Genomic DNA, 15,530 nt, shown 5'->3' on the forward strand with positions numbered 1-15,530 from the left:
TAGTGACTGAAGTATGCTGTCAAATATAGTTAAAAATTTAATATAAGTCAATTTTACATTACACGCTAGGTTAAATGCTTAAAGTAATAGGCATAAAATAAGACTTCAAACAGAAAAATTGTTTGTTGACGGACAGTAATGGGGAAAACGTAGACGATTACCTTGTAAATAAATAAAAGTCAAATGTGTACTACTTATTCGAAATCTTTTTTAATTTTTAATAACATTGTAAGCATTTTAAGCAAACATCTAAAGCTCTAACAATATTTTGTTTTAGACATTAACACTAATTACTTATTTTGGTTTATTAAACCTATACAAATTAGACAGTAATATTTTGTTTTTATAACAGATTGTATTTTTTTTATGAGTGATAATGGAATGGTAGCCCCACCCGCGCTATCGGGGGGGAAAGGGATTGTTGGTAATGGAGACTAAAAATCCCATTGCTAGCAACATACCTAACAAGGTCGACCTCCACGCGGTTCCCCCTGGAAACTGTCATGATTAATTCTTCATGATGAATTCATCATGATGAATTCATCATGATAGGCTAACTGGCCTGTTTTCATTCTCATCTATCACCCTTTACTGGTGCTCCGCTAGCGTATCCCGTTAGCGCAGGTGGGGTTACCAATCCATTTTCATTCAACAAAAAAAACCCGCGCTATCGGACCACTGAAGGATGATAGGCGAGGATGAAGCAGGTCAGTTAGCACATCGTGACGAATTCAACAAGAATTGTTCACGATGGTTTCCAGGAGGAACCACGCGGAGGTCGGCCTAATAGGGCATATTGCTAGCAATGGGCTGTCAAACTCCATTGCTAACAATCCCTTTCCCCCCTAACAGATTGTATTAGATTTGATTAATATTAGGAATTACTGGGTACTCGTTATTTAAATATATATTCGAAATCTCTACTAAAGTGTGAATTCTAACTTCATACTTAAAAAAAAATATTTAAATATAGGTGCACAAAAATGTTATAGAGGTAGAATTCATTTGTATTTATACGAGGGATGGCAGTTGACTGTTGAACTAATTGTGTCAATTTGATTGCTCTGCCGTTGCAACTACCATCTAATACTATAACAATAGTTCTAATTATATTTTAAAATAGTGATAATGTAACTTATTCAAGATCAATATAATTGTTCTCGGGATAAATCGTTTTAAGCTTTCTTTGTTTTCTTGCTTTCATTCTGAAACAAATTATAATTACGACATTACATACATAAATTTAGGTATAATCGAATTTTAGGCTTCTTTCAACCGACTTTAAAAAGAAGGAGTTTTTTACCTCATAACTCCGTCTAATTGACTAAATCAGTTTGAAAAATTCTTTTTTTTACCTTTTGAATTTAAATTTTTCAAAATAGGTTCAGTATTCGTTGTTTATTAGATTATTATATTATTGAGTATCAGATTTTATATCAAAATAACTGGTTTTGATGTACCGCTGATTGAAGTCGGTTTTTTGTGAAATACAATATTAAATTATTTTGATATTTGAAAATGAAATGGTAAGTACACTTGCATATGCTACTATTACCGAAGTTAGTATTGATTTGAGACAAATTATTTTCTATTACTCTATTTGTAATTCGAAAAGGAACTTACAATCTGTAATATGCAATCTCCACGAGGAGTACAGCGGGTGCCATCAGCATGCCGTACAGTGTGGCCAACATGGCGGGGTACATGTCAGTGATGCCAACACTGCTGAAGGTGGCCACATGGCCGGAACAGCGCGGCCGGGGTACTATTAGACGCTGACGATTATTGGACTGGATACCCGTTTCGCGAATCCTTATAAAGCTATAAATAATTTAATAATTATATGGTCTCTAAGTACATATGGTTTCAAGGCCAAAGTCAACTCCTGGGGGGAGAGGGGATTGTTTTGTTAGTAAAGAGGCCTGACTGCCTGACTGATGACTGACTGACTTCTTAGCAATATATTCTATCAGGTCGACCTTCACGCGTTTCCTCTGGAAACTTAAGTAATTAATTTTGAATTAATCACGATAGGTGCTTTCATCCTCACCTATCGTCCCTCACAGGTGTCCCACTAGTGTATACCGATAGCGCAGGTGGAGTCACTATTACATTTTCACCCATTAATAAAAAGCAAAACTTCTTAAACCAAAAGGCTATACCGAAGACTTTTAGAAAAACTTCGGTACTAAATTCTTCCATAAAGTTAGTGTTCGCAAAAGGAAATTCCTTTAGAAACTATGCATATACTGTATGTAACCATATTGATTCGAAAACGTCTGAAGGCAATCGATTCTAATCTGGGAGATGCATATAATGACTATCTGTATGTATAAAATGTCGACTACTATCAACACAATTTAAAAACACTGCAAAAACGTCTTTTTGCCAAATATCAACAGAGCGTAATATTTTGTCTCTGTCTAAGGAAAGTCAGTGTAATATTTGATATGCATAACGTCTTTCTCTATAAGATTTTCTTCAATTTCTAACTGAAGGACATTATTTTTATTGTTATAAGTTATTATTACTATAATTTTATATTGTACACGCCGATATGGTAGAATATGGAATAATGGACATGTAATTATTTTTTTCAACTAATGTATGTACCCATATTCGTGCAATAAATGATTTGATTTGATTTGATTTGAAAAAGGCTTTTTCTCCAAAGACATAACCAGACAGAACAATGCGTCCCGTTATATAATGAGGTATGCTAAAGGCGTTGGACCTTGATAATAAACCTGTATCCACATCTAATATAAGACACCTATTCATACATTATTTGGAAGTAACATATTTAAAGACATATTCTCTGTACATAATGTATGATCGTAGATAGATAGGTAGATACTTACATCTCTAGCTCACACAAAACAAGTAAATAAATTAAAATAAAATTACATAAAGGAAAGAAAAAAGGCAAGCAAAACAATTTTAATCATGTGCGATACAGCAACACAAATTGCTCATGACTCAGTTTACACGAGCAAAGCACTGATTTCCTGCCATAATCAAAAGCAAGCCATGATTTCTACACAAAACAATTAACAATTCAATATTTTGTATGTACCTATGTATTAAACAAAAAGAAAAAACATCTACACCATGCAATACCTGATTAATAAACTGTCTTACTTGATTTTGAACAGGTCTTTGAAAGGGGACCTCTTTTGGCCAATCAGCCAAGGATCTATCATGTTAATATAGTCTATTTCCACCAGATCACATTTCTCGTTCTCTTGAAATGTCTCTTGTATCATGCGGTACCCTGGATTTACTTCCATGTGAAATGCGAAGAGACCCTGAACATAGCATAATTTATATCTCTGCTTTTATTAATAGTAAATAATTATTTTAATTTTTATATATTAGACAATATTAGAATGGATTCTCTATTATGAGCTTTGTTAGTTTATTTCTGTGAAGAATATTCAATGAGTTTTCAAATTGTATACATGCATTTATACTATATAATTGCTAATTACCTTTACTAAAATTATTACATGCCTGATAGGATCTAATTGTTGATACTGATGCCAAAACAAAGCAATCTTTACTGTTATATGTACATAGCAATAAAATTCTATTGTATTCTATTCCATCTTATTGCATTCCAATCTATCCCATCCTATCTCATTATATCCTATTCTATTCTATTTATCGAATACTTGCCTTTCTAATTTTCTCTACTCCATCTTTCATACTGTAAAAATTGGGTTTCTTCCCTTTAGGCGCTATTTTTGTATCGTATATAGCTTTCCGTACCGAGTCGTTCAATTGCTGAAATTATTGGATTATTTCTATATCGAGTTTATTAAAGCTTCATCTTGTGAAAGAATTTATTCTAATGTTAGTTAATTATCTTAATATTGAGAACAGAATCATGTTATAGAAAACTAAATGAAGAGTACAAACTTAAGGCCTGGTTCGTTGTACTAAATATTGTAAATTTGTTAATTAAAATTGGAACATTAAAAAATACCATTGGAACAGATAAAAAAAATACCTTCATTATGTGTGGAATAAATCAATTAACTATATATATATATATATATATATATATATATATATAGTTATTGTATTATGTTATTTATTATTATTTGATGATATCTGTGGCGTAGTGGCGGGTATATCGTTTTGTAGAAAAGAGGCTTCGAATTCAATTCCAGGTCTGACCAATGTAGAAAACAAACTTTTCCGAATTGGCTTAGATCTGGGTGTTCTGGGTTATGATCCTAAATTTTCGTTGCTTGGTTCCCCATAATATTCATAACTAGCTTCTACTAGATCAGGCGATTAGTGCGATTTCGTGGCAATTGTGATTTGATTGACAATTAGCTTTTTGCCCGTTATTTCATATTCATATGATAAATGAAATAGAAAAGTTGTATATTACATAGTTTTTAAGTTAGACCCTTAGAAATACTACTGTGAAATCCGCATTCAATTTAATTAGTAATTTTTGGTGATATCGGAACAAACGTAAAGAGCGACAAAATTTCTAAAGATTATTATTTCGGTTCTATTGCTTTTATAAAAATCAATCAATAATATTGATTTTTTTTAAATATCTCCAATGTACGGACATCGTCTAGTTACAATTTTATTATGTTAGTAAGATGTATCTATTTTTGTTAATATCTATTAGCTCACTTAATATAAATACTTACTTTGAAGAAATATCTATTATATACAAAATCACTAGCTCCCAGTTTAATAGGCGAGTGGAGGAGATCAGATAAACTCCTCACCGAGGAGCTGGGAGCTCTCAACAGTACCACAATATTAGCTGAGTACGCTGCGTACAGGATAGTTAGAGCTACGAAGAGTAAGAGGGTTACTATTCTACCTGGAAAGTGCACAATGATGTAACGTAAAATTAGGTAAAATAACATATTAAAACACATAGCAGATTCAAGGGCCTTGAAATTAGATCAAAACCCTAAAACTCTATCTCGGTTGTCAATCCACCTGTCAAGCATGGTAACTACTGGAAAAACCCCCCAATAGGGGAATGTGTGTGCTCAACAGTGGATAGTTAACAGCTAACATGATAATGATGTTGTTGATGATGACGATAATGTTGATGATAACCCCAATAATCATTTGCTCACTAGTCCTCTTTAGGAAGTAATTAGATATATAGATCATTAACACAAAATTATTCTTAATTAATGATTGCAAACAAATAAGGGAAGCAAACAAAAATTCTTCCTTTCACATGGATGGCGACTGAGAGAATTTAATGGTCTAGGGATGGGCAGCAACATCCCTCTTAAAACATCACCAAAGCCTAACTGCCGTTACCAACCCGCCTGCCAAGTATGGCAATTACTAGCAAAACTTCTCTTTTAAGGGGATGACCTAAGTTCAGAATGAACTTAGGCCATCCCAGTGGACAGTTAACGACTGATGTATATTTTTTTTTGATGGGTGAAAATGGTATGATAACCCCGCCTGCGCTAACGGGATACGCTGGCGGAGCACCAGTGAAGGGTGATAGATGGAAATGAAAACAGGTCAGTTAGCCCATCATGATGAATTCATCAGGAATTAACCATGATAGTTTCCAGGGGGAACCACGAGGTCTACCTGGTTGGGTATATTGCTAGCAATGGGATTCTCAGTCTCCATTACTAACAATCCCTTTTCCCCCACGGCTGATGTATCATATAATATAATAAAACCCAAATTGGAATTGGAATACAACATTGTCATACTTCTTGTAATACTTGCTCGAAGAGCAGTGGTGTAACTGATCTGTAGACTCCGCTGTGCAAGGAGTTTTTGGGCGTCCACTCCATTAGTGTTCCCGGAGTCTCCATTAGTACTCATTGACATTTTTACGGAGGACGCGTAGCTATGATCTAAGACCACTAAGACCAAAACAGCTACGCCTCTGTTTAAAAGGCTTGAAAGCGTAGTTGAAACAAGGATTTCATTTACTATATGTATGTATGTATCAGCCGTTAACAATCCACTGCTGAACATAGCTTCCCCCATAAGAAGGGTTTTGCTAGTAGTTGCAACGCTTGGGAGGGTGTTGACGACCGCAGTTTGGCTTTTGCTGGTATTTTAAGCTTCTTTAGTCGCTTCTTACAGCACCTACTGGAAGGGAAGGGGTGGCCTATTCTGTTACATGTATTTACTATATGAGTTTATGTTAACCTTCTAGTTCATTCTTATGTAGCCTGAATAATGTGTGTTTGTTTTATCCTTATACAAAAAATTTTTAGTTTTCTTATAAATAACTCTATTAGAAAAGTATTACACTCGTAAAATTACCAGCAGCATATCGTGGCTCTAGGGTGCATCCTTGTTGCAATACTGCACCGATAATGAGTATGAGGACATCAGCCCACGAGCCGTCCAGTTGAGTTTGATGCTGAAAACGAAAAACTAGAAGTAATTAGTAGAAGTATTTACCAGAGGGAGACTTTGTTCAAAGGTCGATTGCTTGGGTAACTCTGTCTTATTCGTGTTTCAACCGTGAAGCAGTTGTATTTGCATGGCTGTGTTTCGGTTTGAAGGGTGGAATATAGCGCGAATTTACTGGGTACAGAGGAATAACACCTGAGTCCTCAGGAATGGCAACGCATGGGGGGTATCATGGGCGAAACAGTATACTCTGTTATGTCCATGGTACTGTTCATGTCTATAGGCAACGGTTACCACTTTCCATCAGGTGGGCCGTCAGCTTGTTTGTCATTCTAAGTTGTATAAAAATAAAATAAAATTCTAAAGAAATAGAAGAGCCAGTTTTTTTAAAGATTTGAACAACACAAATTTTTCAAAACATTTTCATGGTTTAACGAAGTCTTGGATTGATAGCAGTTTTTACTTCTATGTATGATAGAGTATTTGATATACAAGTAATATATTACATATTTTTAAAGGGTGATTAATTTCGCCTGCGCTCTACACTGGCTAGCCCGGTAATAAGAGATGATAGGCCAAGATGAAAACAAGTCAGTTGGCCTATCGTGATATAAAAATAATTTACCCTGATGGTCTCTAGAGGGAGCCATGTAAAAGGGTATTTTGCTGGCGATCTTAGTATAAGTTTTATTTAACATTGTTTTACTTCTTTTTACTTAATAGCTAGAGAAATCTAAAAAAATGTATTACAACATCAAGTAAAATTAGAGTTATTTGTACCGACTGTTAACATTTTCCTTAGATATGAGAAAAATACCTTAGTTCTCAAGAATGGCAAGGCATTATATAATTGTGATAAGGGTATCATGGGCGACAGAGTATAATTTGTTACGTCCATGTAACTGTTCATGTGTATAGGCGATGGTTATCGCTTTTCATTAGGTGGGCAGCTTGTTTTCCATACAAAATTGCATAAAAAAGTCGGATTGTTTATTATTTCATTGTGGAAAAAAAATATAAATGAAAATTAGTAAATTAAATGACTTACTGTAGACATGGTGGCTTCCCATTTAGAAGTGATATACAGAAACAGGGCACATCCCAAAATGCAAATAAGAATGGCCAGCCAAACATCTCTCGTGAATGGTAGCGTGAAGATATTGGCGGTGTTCGCGAGAGGCGGTTCCCGAAACACGAATCTGATGCCTGTAGTTCCCACCATGGCTACATAGTCGATAATCTCCAAACGTTCTTCAGTAAAGAATGCCATAGTACCTGTCAATACAGAAAATATAAAATAAGTAATTATGTAAACTGAGACATAGTTACATCAGGCAGATCAAGGAAGAAGTTGGTGTCGTGTCGTATCAAGAGGTGAAAAGACTCGCTGAAAATCGTAGTGAGTGGCAAGAGCTCCACCGACAAGAGCGCAGCTCTTAAATAGGATAGATAGATAGAATTATGTAAACTCCTCAATTGTAGTTTTCGGCAATTACATCTGGAAATGTGGTAGTGGAGCGTAAGGTAATCGCCCACTTATAGACAAAATGAAAACGAGAGTATTGTCCGAGACACCAAACAGTTCAGACTCGTTCCTCGCAATCGCTTTGTTAATTTAGAATACGTTTAATAGTAAAATTATATGATTAGTTTTTCTATTTATATAATATTTTTAGTGCATTATAATTATAAATGTAAATTAAAAATATAAGAATTATAACAATTGGTGTGTGTTTAAATGTTTTTTTTATTTTTTTTATACAACTTAGAATGGCAAACATGCTGGCGGCTCTCCTAATGGAAAGTGGTAACCGTCGTATAGACATGAACAGTACCATGGACATAACAGAGTACACTGTTTCACCTATGATACCCCTTCCTTCGTACCCAGTAAATTACGCCATATCCCACCCTTCAAACCGAAACACAGCTATGCAAACACAATTGCTTTACGGTTGAAACACGAATGCGACAGAGGTACCCAAGCAATCAACTTTTGAACAAATATTAAAAATTTAAAAATAATATTTACATTATTAAAAATTTCAACTTAAACCTTTATAAAAATAAACAAATAAATATAAATATTGTTTATAATGCTGTTGTTTTTATTATATTATTTATTTGTTTATAAATATAATTATATTAAATTTAAATGAGAATATCGTCTCTTGATACATACTTATATCGCATACTATATATATTTTTATTATTACCTTTTTTATAAAAAAAATACTAGACCAATTTGAATTTAATACTCTTTATTATTTATTATTCTTCTTTTATTAGAACATTACGCAATCTTGCTTACCTATATGCAATTTTTTTTTGTAGCGATGTCCATATACCCTTTCATCTCAAGAGAAAGAATGGATTATACCGCGCTCTTACCATCTAAAAAACACATCGAAATTACCTAAATCCGCTTCTTTCTTCAGCAGATGTTCTATAATCCCTTGGTAGTTGCCATTTTTGTCTTTATATCCCCAAGTGTAGGGAAATAAAATATTTTCTGTAGCGTTAAGCATCTGAAAACATATCTTCACGATAGCGTATGCCATTTTAGCCCCTGAGTCTTGCTTAAGAAATCTGAAGAAGAAAAGCGAATTGTGAATAAAAAACTTTAACTAAAAACGATTTAACTTGCACTTAGCGGGTTAAGGTGTGCAGTCAGACTCGTGCTTGCGTCACAGTTAAGGGTTCCGAATGGTTCCAAAACTAGTCGAGAAAGTTCGACCAAGTTACACGTAAGATAAACCGGTGGTTATTACATTAAAATAAAATGAATTTTTAAGAACTTTTAAAAATAAAAAGGCACTATTTTTTTATAGGGGCTAGTCAGAGTGAGCTGATGTTAAACAAGTAATGTGGTCCAAACGTGAGGATCGCCATGACAGCAATTTACAGTGTGTTCGCGATCGTCAACTTGCAGATTTATTCTAAAATAAGATAAGGATATGTGTCTAGAATTATACAATTAAGCATTTGAGTAAAGACTATATAAAAATTGAATTGAAAGCACATTAATCCGATAGTCATAGTATCATTCAACTATGTATTATAGTTACAAAAATCGTAACAAATATTTGAGAATATCAAAAGCTACTTTTTAAATTTATTTATTCCCAAGTTATTGTTGTCCAAAACCATGATTAAAATTAACATCTAATAGAAACCCTCTTATTGTATAAACATGCAAAAATATTTTAACTCATTTGCTGAGGAAAGTCAAGTGTCTAATGAAACGAACGGCTAATGCAAACTCTTTTATACCTTTCTTATATACGTTTTAATAGATTTACTTTTAGAATGTTTTAATTTATAATTTTGATATATCTTGTATTTTTGACTTTGTTTTCGTTTTCTTATTCGCTGTACTATACATTTCTCTTTTAAAATCCGTGTCTTTATTATGTATCATTCCATCACAGTCCATCGCTTCGTAACAGCAAATGTTATCAATTTTATGATATATATAAGAGGTAGTACAAACTTACAATCTATCATCCAAGTGTTCTTTAGTTTGATTGCTATCCAAAATCACGTTTGCTATTGTGAGAACATGCCCTCTTAAATCTCTCCGTCTAAAAAACAACGATGTTGATCGTCTATGGTCTTCTATAAAACCATACTTCGATATTACTGTTCTAGTATGGATATCACTTCGATTATTTTTAATTACAAATGATAATCCATAATAATTCACGTCATGATCATCGTAATGACTTAAGTTTATGGGACGCCAAGTAGCTCTCAAAGTGTACATTACATCAGTATCTTTGGACGTTTTGTAAACTGGAACAAAATGCTTCTTATTATAGATAGATAGATAGATACTCTTTATTGTTTCCTCCAAAAGATTACAATAGTAAACTTATTATAAATATAAATAATTACAAGAAATAATCACAATGAGAAAATAATTATACCTATTCGTTTCACCATCATCATCAAATATAATATTAGATTTCTAAGTATCAATATGTAAATTTATTTGTTTGATTAAAGTTTTATGAATTATGAATGAATGAATGAGTATACTTTATTTGCATTATACAATACATATGGGAAATAATCAAGACAATAAATATAACGATACAATTGTATAAGTACAGTAACACAGGCGGTCTTATTGCTGAGAGCAATCTTTTCAAGACAAGCTTAGGGTAATGGACTAATTCTTGTACAAGTAGGTATGATAGTGTTGTATATATAGAATACTACTACATACAATATATATATATATATATATATATATATATATATATATATATATATATATATATATATATATATATATATATATATATATATATATATATATATATATATATATATATATATATATATATATGTGTGTGTTAAATATGTATCTAATACTAGAAAAAATATATATAATTATACGCATAAGGAAAACAATATAATCAATAATACTATGGATTATGGAACTTTAAGATGGTTATGAAATAAAAAAAAGTTTACATTAAAGTTTATAATCAAAGAAAGAAAATATCGTACGTACATATTTACTATTGTTAATTATTATTTTTAATTAGAATTGATGAGAGTGTTGGACGGACTGTTTATCTATAGACATTTTATCTATTTGAGTTGGTTTCAAAATGAAGTCTTCGAAATTAGATTTGGCGTTTTGATTTAATATAATAATATTTGAACATTAAATCGCACAAAGATATTTCACAGATTATGTCAAATATTTAAACTTGTATGATGTGATAATTAAATTTAGTATTTTATTATTTGATTACCTACCTTCAGTTAATATGAATTTTTCGCCAGTATCCCTTGCGACCACCACGTCGCTGTCAACCAACACCTCCAAATGATCAAGTATATCAAGTTTATCTTTAAGGCCTTCTGGTGCTAAAAGTAGCCATCGATATGGGGATTTGAAGTAGCCGTCTTCGCTAGCCTAATTATTATAATAATTATTCTTTATTTTAATTATTTCTTATTTATATTTTTTTGTAACTTATGGTAAACAAGCTGACGGTTTACCTGATGAAAATTGGTAGCCGTCGCCTATAGACTAGGCAGTAGTACCATGGACATAACAGAGTATATTGTTTCGCCAATTATAACTCCTATACGTTGCCATTCCCGAGGATTCAGGTGTTATTCCTCTGTACCCTGTAAATTCACGCCATATCCCACCCTTCAAACCGCAACGCAGCCATGCAAACACAACTGCTTTATGGTTGAAACACGAATGGGACAGACGTGCCTAAGCAAACGCCTTTTGTACAAAGTCTCCCTTTGGTAAAATAATATGCTTTGAATGAATGAATGATAAGTATACTTTATTTGCTTTATACAATATAGGAAATAAGACAATATACAAATTTCATTATCCAGTATTAAAATATGTTTCAATTAATTTATTTCAATTAAATATGGATACAATTAGTAACATGATTAACACGAACTCACAATCATCACTATTGTAGTAGAAAATTATAAATTAGAAGATGTAGAATAAACAAGACAATGCACACTTTGTGTTGGTAAAGACGTCCAAGACTTAGCAGTTAATAAACTGTTTGAAAAGGACATAAAATAATCGAAACTTCTTTAAAGTATAATAAGTATATCCTCGTCATCATCATATCAGCTGTTAATTGTCCACTGCTGAACATAAGCCTCCCTCCATAAGGGCGATTTTGCCAGTGGTTGACATGCTTGGCAGGCGAGTTGACAACCGCAGTTAGGCTTTAGGTGATGTTTTAAGTGGGACGCTGCTGCCCATTCCTCTACTATTAAGTTCCATTCGATACCTTTTACGATAGTCATCTCTTACGATAATCACGGGAAAGAAATGGGTGACCCACTCTAGAACGTGACCACACGTCATAAGAAGTATATATTTAGGATAAACGTAGATCAGTGGTCATTCATTTTACTTTGTAGTAAAACAGACCAGGGGTTTTTCAGCAAGTTTTTTAAAGGATTTTGTCTTTATAATAATAATTAAAATAAATAACGTACCTTTAACAAAAATGCTTTTGTATTAGAACATTCTAGATCAGCCAACACAACGATATGATGTAGAAAACGCTCCGTTTTATTTCTCTGCATTGAGTATGCAATGTTAATGCCATTCTCTGCCATCATTTTACTCATTGAAATAATTTTATCTACAAAAATATTCAATCAATTATAACAACTAATTACACTGAAGATTTATTTGTATTTTGCTTTTTTAGATTTTCTAAAATTTGATCCACTTTTGATAATAAGCGTACCTATACATGTTACTTAGTGCATCTTAAAATAATCATCGTCATCATACCAATCTTTAAATGTTTTGTATAACATATTATTTATTGCCATTTATTGCCATCACACACAAGCTCAAGAGGTTTAAGTGGTACTAAAAATCCAAAGTTTTTTAATGTATTTGCATGTTAATTAAATAAATAATAAAAATTATTTCAGCCTTTAACTGTCCACTGCTTGACATAAACCTCTCCCTTGGGAGGTTTTGCTAGTAGTTGCAAAGCTTGGCAGGCAGATTGGCAATCGCAGTTAGGTTTTAGGAATGTTTTAAGAGAGACGTTGCTGCCCATCCCTCGCTCTCTCTTAGTCGTCTTTTACGGCACCCATGGGAAAGGAAGGGGTGGCCTATTCTATGCCGGGATCACGCGGCATCTTAAAATTCCCTGGGAATTATTACAATTATTTTATCTTACCTTCATGAAAGTATCACCTTAAGGAAAATTTTAATTTTTCTATTCCTAAAAAGTGACGCTTGCATCTTGCATTTAGGAATTCTGATTAATCCTTATTAATATTATAAATGTTAATGCGAATTTGTTGCTTTGTTACCTATCTCATAATGCACTAAAGGCTCAACCAATCTGAATGTAAATTGGTATACACTTGCCACGTGGAATGGAGAAGGATGTAGGCTAATTTTTATCCCGATCAGTAAATCTCAGTCACGTGGATAAAGTCGCGAGTAAAACCTAGTATTCTATAAATATGTAACCTTTCTATAGATCGTCAGGATTCGAACCCGAAACACTCAACCGTTTCGGATCTAATATGTTGCCAGTTACATCTTTGATCGAATACTTTTAGATGCCAAATTTCTCAGCCATTGTACAAACATTTCGTAACAAACTGTAAACCTAATATTTATACAATATTTTATTTTACATTAAATTTTCACTACTTCGTACCCGCAGATTTCAGAAGTAGGAAAATCAAAAAGAGACCTGTTCTAGGTAACGAATTAAGAAGAAATATTTATCAGATTTTAAGTTAGACTTTCAGACATACATCTATGAAAACAGCATCCATTTTTGTGCAGTAGCTTTTGCATATTACCGGAATTAACATACAGATAAACAAAATTTTTAAAATATATTGTTTTAATAGTACATTTCAGATATTTAGTTTTCTTAAATATTTCCCACCTATAGATATTGTCTCCTTACAATTTTATTATTTATTATTAAAAAGATAACTTACGTCTAGTCCAGCATAGATTTGGTATTAACAATGACGTCGGCCTATCATCGAGTTTTAAAAATGAAATTAACATATTATTAATATTGCTATTTAAACCATTTATTGACTTACAACTCAGTAACATAATTGTAACAATTATTTTTATCTTGAACATCTTCGATATGTTCTTATGTGATTCAACTGCAGTCTACCTTATAGCATCGAAGAAATCATTACCTTTGCGTGAGCTTGTGATATTAAAAAAACATTAGAAGTGTTTACTGAAATTTATAGGAATAATGTAAACATAAGTAGTATTAAATATAATAAAATTGTAATAAAACGAGATCTGTACGTGGAAGTTTTTTTTTTTTTTTTATACAGATGTTTAAGGGAAAATTGTATGATATGAAATTATAATGATAGAAATTTCGTCCGTCTGTTTGTTCCGGCATCACGCAATAACTACCGAATAAGAATGAGAATGGGCAGCAGCGTCCCTCTTAAAACATCACTAAAAGTCTAACTGCAGTTGTTAATTTTTTTCTTTTATACAACTTAGAATGGCAAACAAGCTAACGTCCCACCTGATGGAAAGTGGTAACCGTCGCCTATAGATATGAGCAGTACTATGGACATAACAGAGTATATTGTTTCGCCCATGATACCCCCCCATGCGTTGCCATTCCTGAGGGCTCAGGTGTTATTCCTCTGTACCCAGTAAATTCACGCAATAGTATCACACCCTTCAAACCGAAACACAGCCATGCAAACACAGCTGCTTCACGGTTGAAACACGAATGGGACAGAGGTACCCAAGCAATCGACTTTTGTACAAAGTCTCCCTCTGGTGTGTCAAGCAATAACAAAAATAGGGATAATGTATAATTTTCAAATACAGAATAATGACAATTTAACGATGTATTTACATATTAAAAGTCCATTACGTGTCTATGGAACATAATCGTACTTGGGTTAACGTTAGGTATGACAAGATGGCCTTCTAAAGCTTCTAACATTATTATGGTTTTATTATCAGAAAAATAATCTCTTATATCTAGTAACGGATCAGGATACGGGAAAGGAATATAGTAATATAGTAAAGGAGGCTGGCAGCCTTTTATTATATATGTTTGTTTAAAATTTAATATAATTTGATACATACATATAAAGTAGGCATCTACATAAAAGGACTCGTCTTAAATAGCTAGATATCAAGACGTTAGGTAACATATTTCGTAATAAATATCTATACACAATGAAATAATCCTTTGGCCATACGCAGTTAATAAATAAAACAAGCCATGTAAATTACTAGGGAACGCGTTTATTTTTCAATTAGATACATTGTATTGTGTGCAAAATATGTCTAGACTAGAGTTTAAGTGAACGTGATAAAATTAGATATTAGTTGACAATACGTACGTGTCAGGACATCAATCATTTTGCCTTCTTTAGGTATATTTACTTTAATAATACCTCGTAATAACGTAATAGGACTGAACGATAATTACGTAAGTCGAATTTGTGTACAAATGGTCTAAAGCATGCAAAATCATTATTGCCTAGCTACAAGTTATTATACTTAACGTTACATCAATTATTCATTCGATTAATAATAATAAAATCATAATAGTATGTTAAAAATGAATCAGTAACAATACTTTTAATTC

At 32.7% G+C, this 15,530-nt stretch overlaps 1 protein-coding gene across 1 annotated transcript; it reads right to left on the bottom strand.

The window, feature by feature from the left end:
• Nucleotides 1-1,605: 1,605 nt before the first annotated feature.
• On the bottom strand, nt 1,606-13,978 carry LOC113521582 (glutamate receptor 1-like). Its single transcript, XM_052899927.1, has 11 exons — nt 13,879-13,978; nt 12,391-12,539; nt 11,158-11,317; nt 9,882-10,179; nt 8,801-8,973; nt 7,433-7,659; nt 6,292-6,391; nt 4,677-4,855; nt 3,679-3,786; nt 3,142-3,308; nt 1,606-1,821 (listed from the first exon to the last, which is right to left on the bottom strand). Exons 1-11 carry the CDS (start codon nt 13,949-13,951, stop codon nt 1,620-1,622), a joined length of 1,836 nt encoding a protein of 611 aa, XP_052755887.1. The 5' UTR covers nt 13,952-13,978; the 3' UTR covers nt 1,606-1,619.
• Between the last annotated feature and the right edge of the window lie 1,552 nt (nt 13,979-15,530).

The sequence above is a fragment of the Galleria mellonella genome, unplaced genomic scaffold, assembly GCF_026898425.1.
Source record: "Galleria mellonella isolate WM207_F2 unplaced genomic scaffold, CSIRO_AGI_GalMel_v1 utg63, whole genome shotgun sequence".
NCBI lineage: Eukaryota > Metazoa > Arthropoda > Insecta > Lepidoptera > Pyralidae > Galleria > Galleria mellonella.

Excerpts from the sequence above, each read along its gene's own strand:
- LOC113521582 (XM_052899927.1), bottom strand. The coding sequence starts at position 13,951 with ATGTTAATTTCATTTTTAAAACTCGATGATAGGCCGACGTCATTGTTA. Across the intron at positions 12,540-13,878 it reads AAATCTATGCTGGACTAGAC|ATAAAATTATTTCAATGAGT; the intron begins GTAAGTTATCTT and ends ATATTTTTGTAG. Across the intron at positions 7,660-8,800 it reads GAAGAAAGAAGCGGATTTAG|GTACTATGGCATTCTTTACT; the intron begins GTAATTTCGATG and ends CTGTATTGACAG.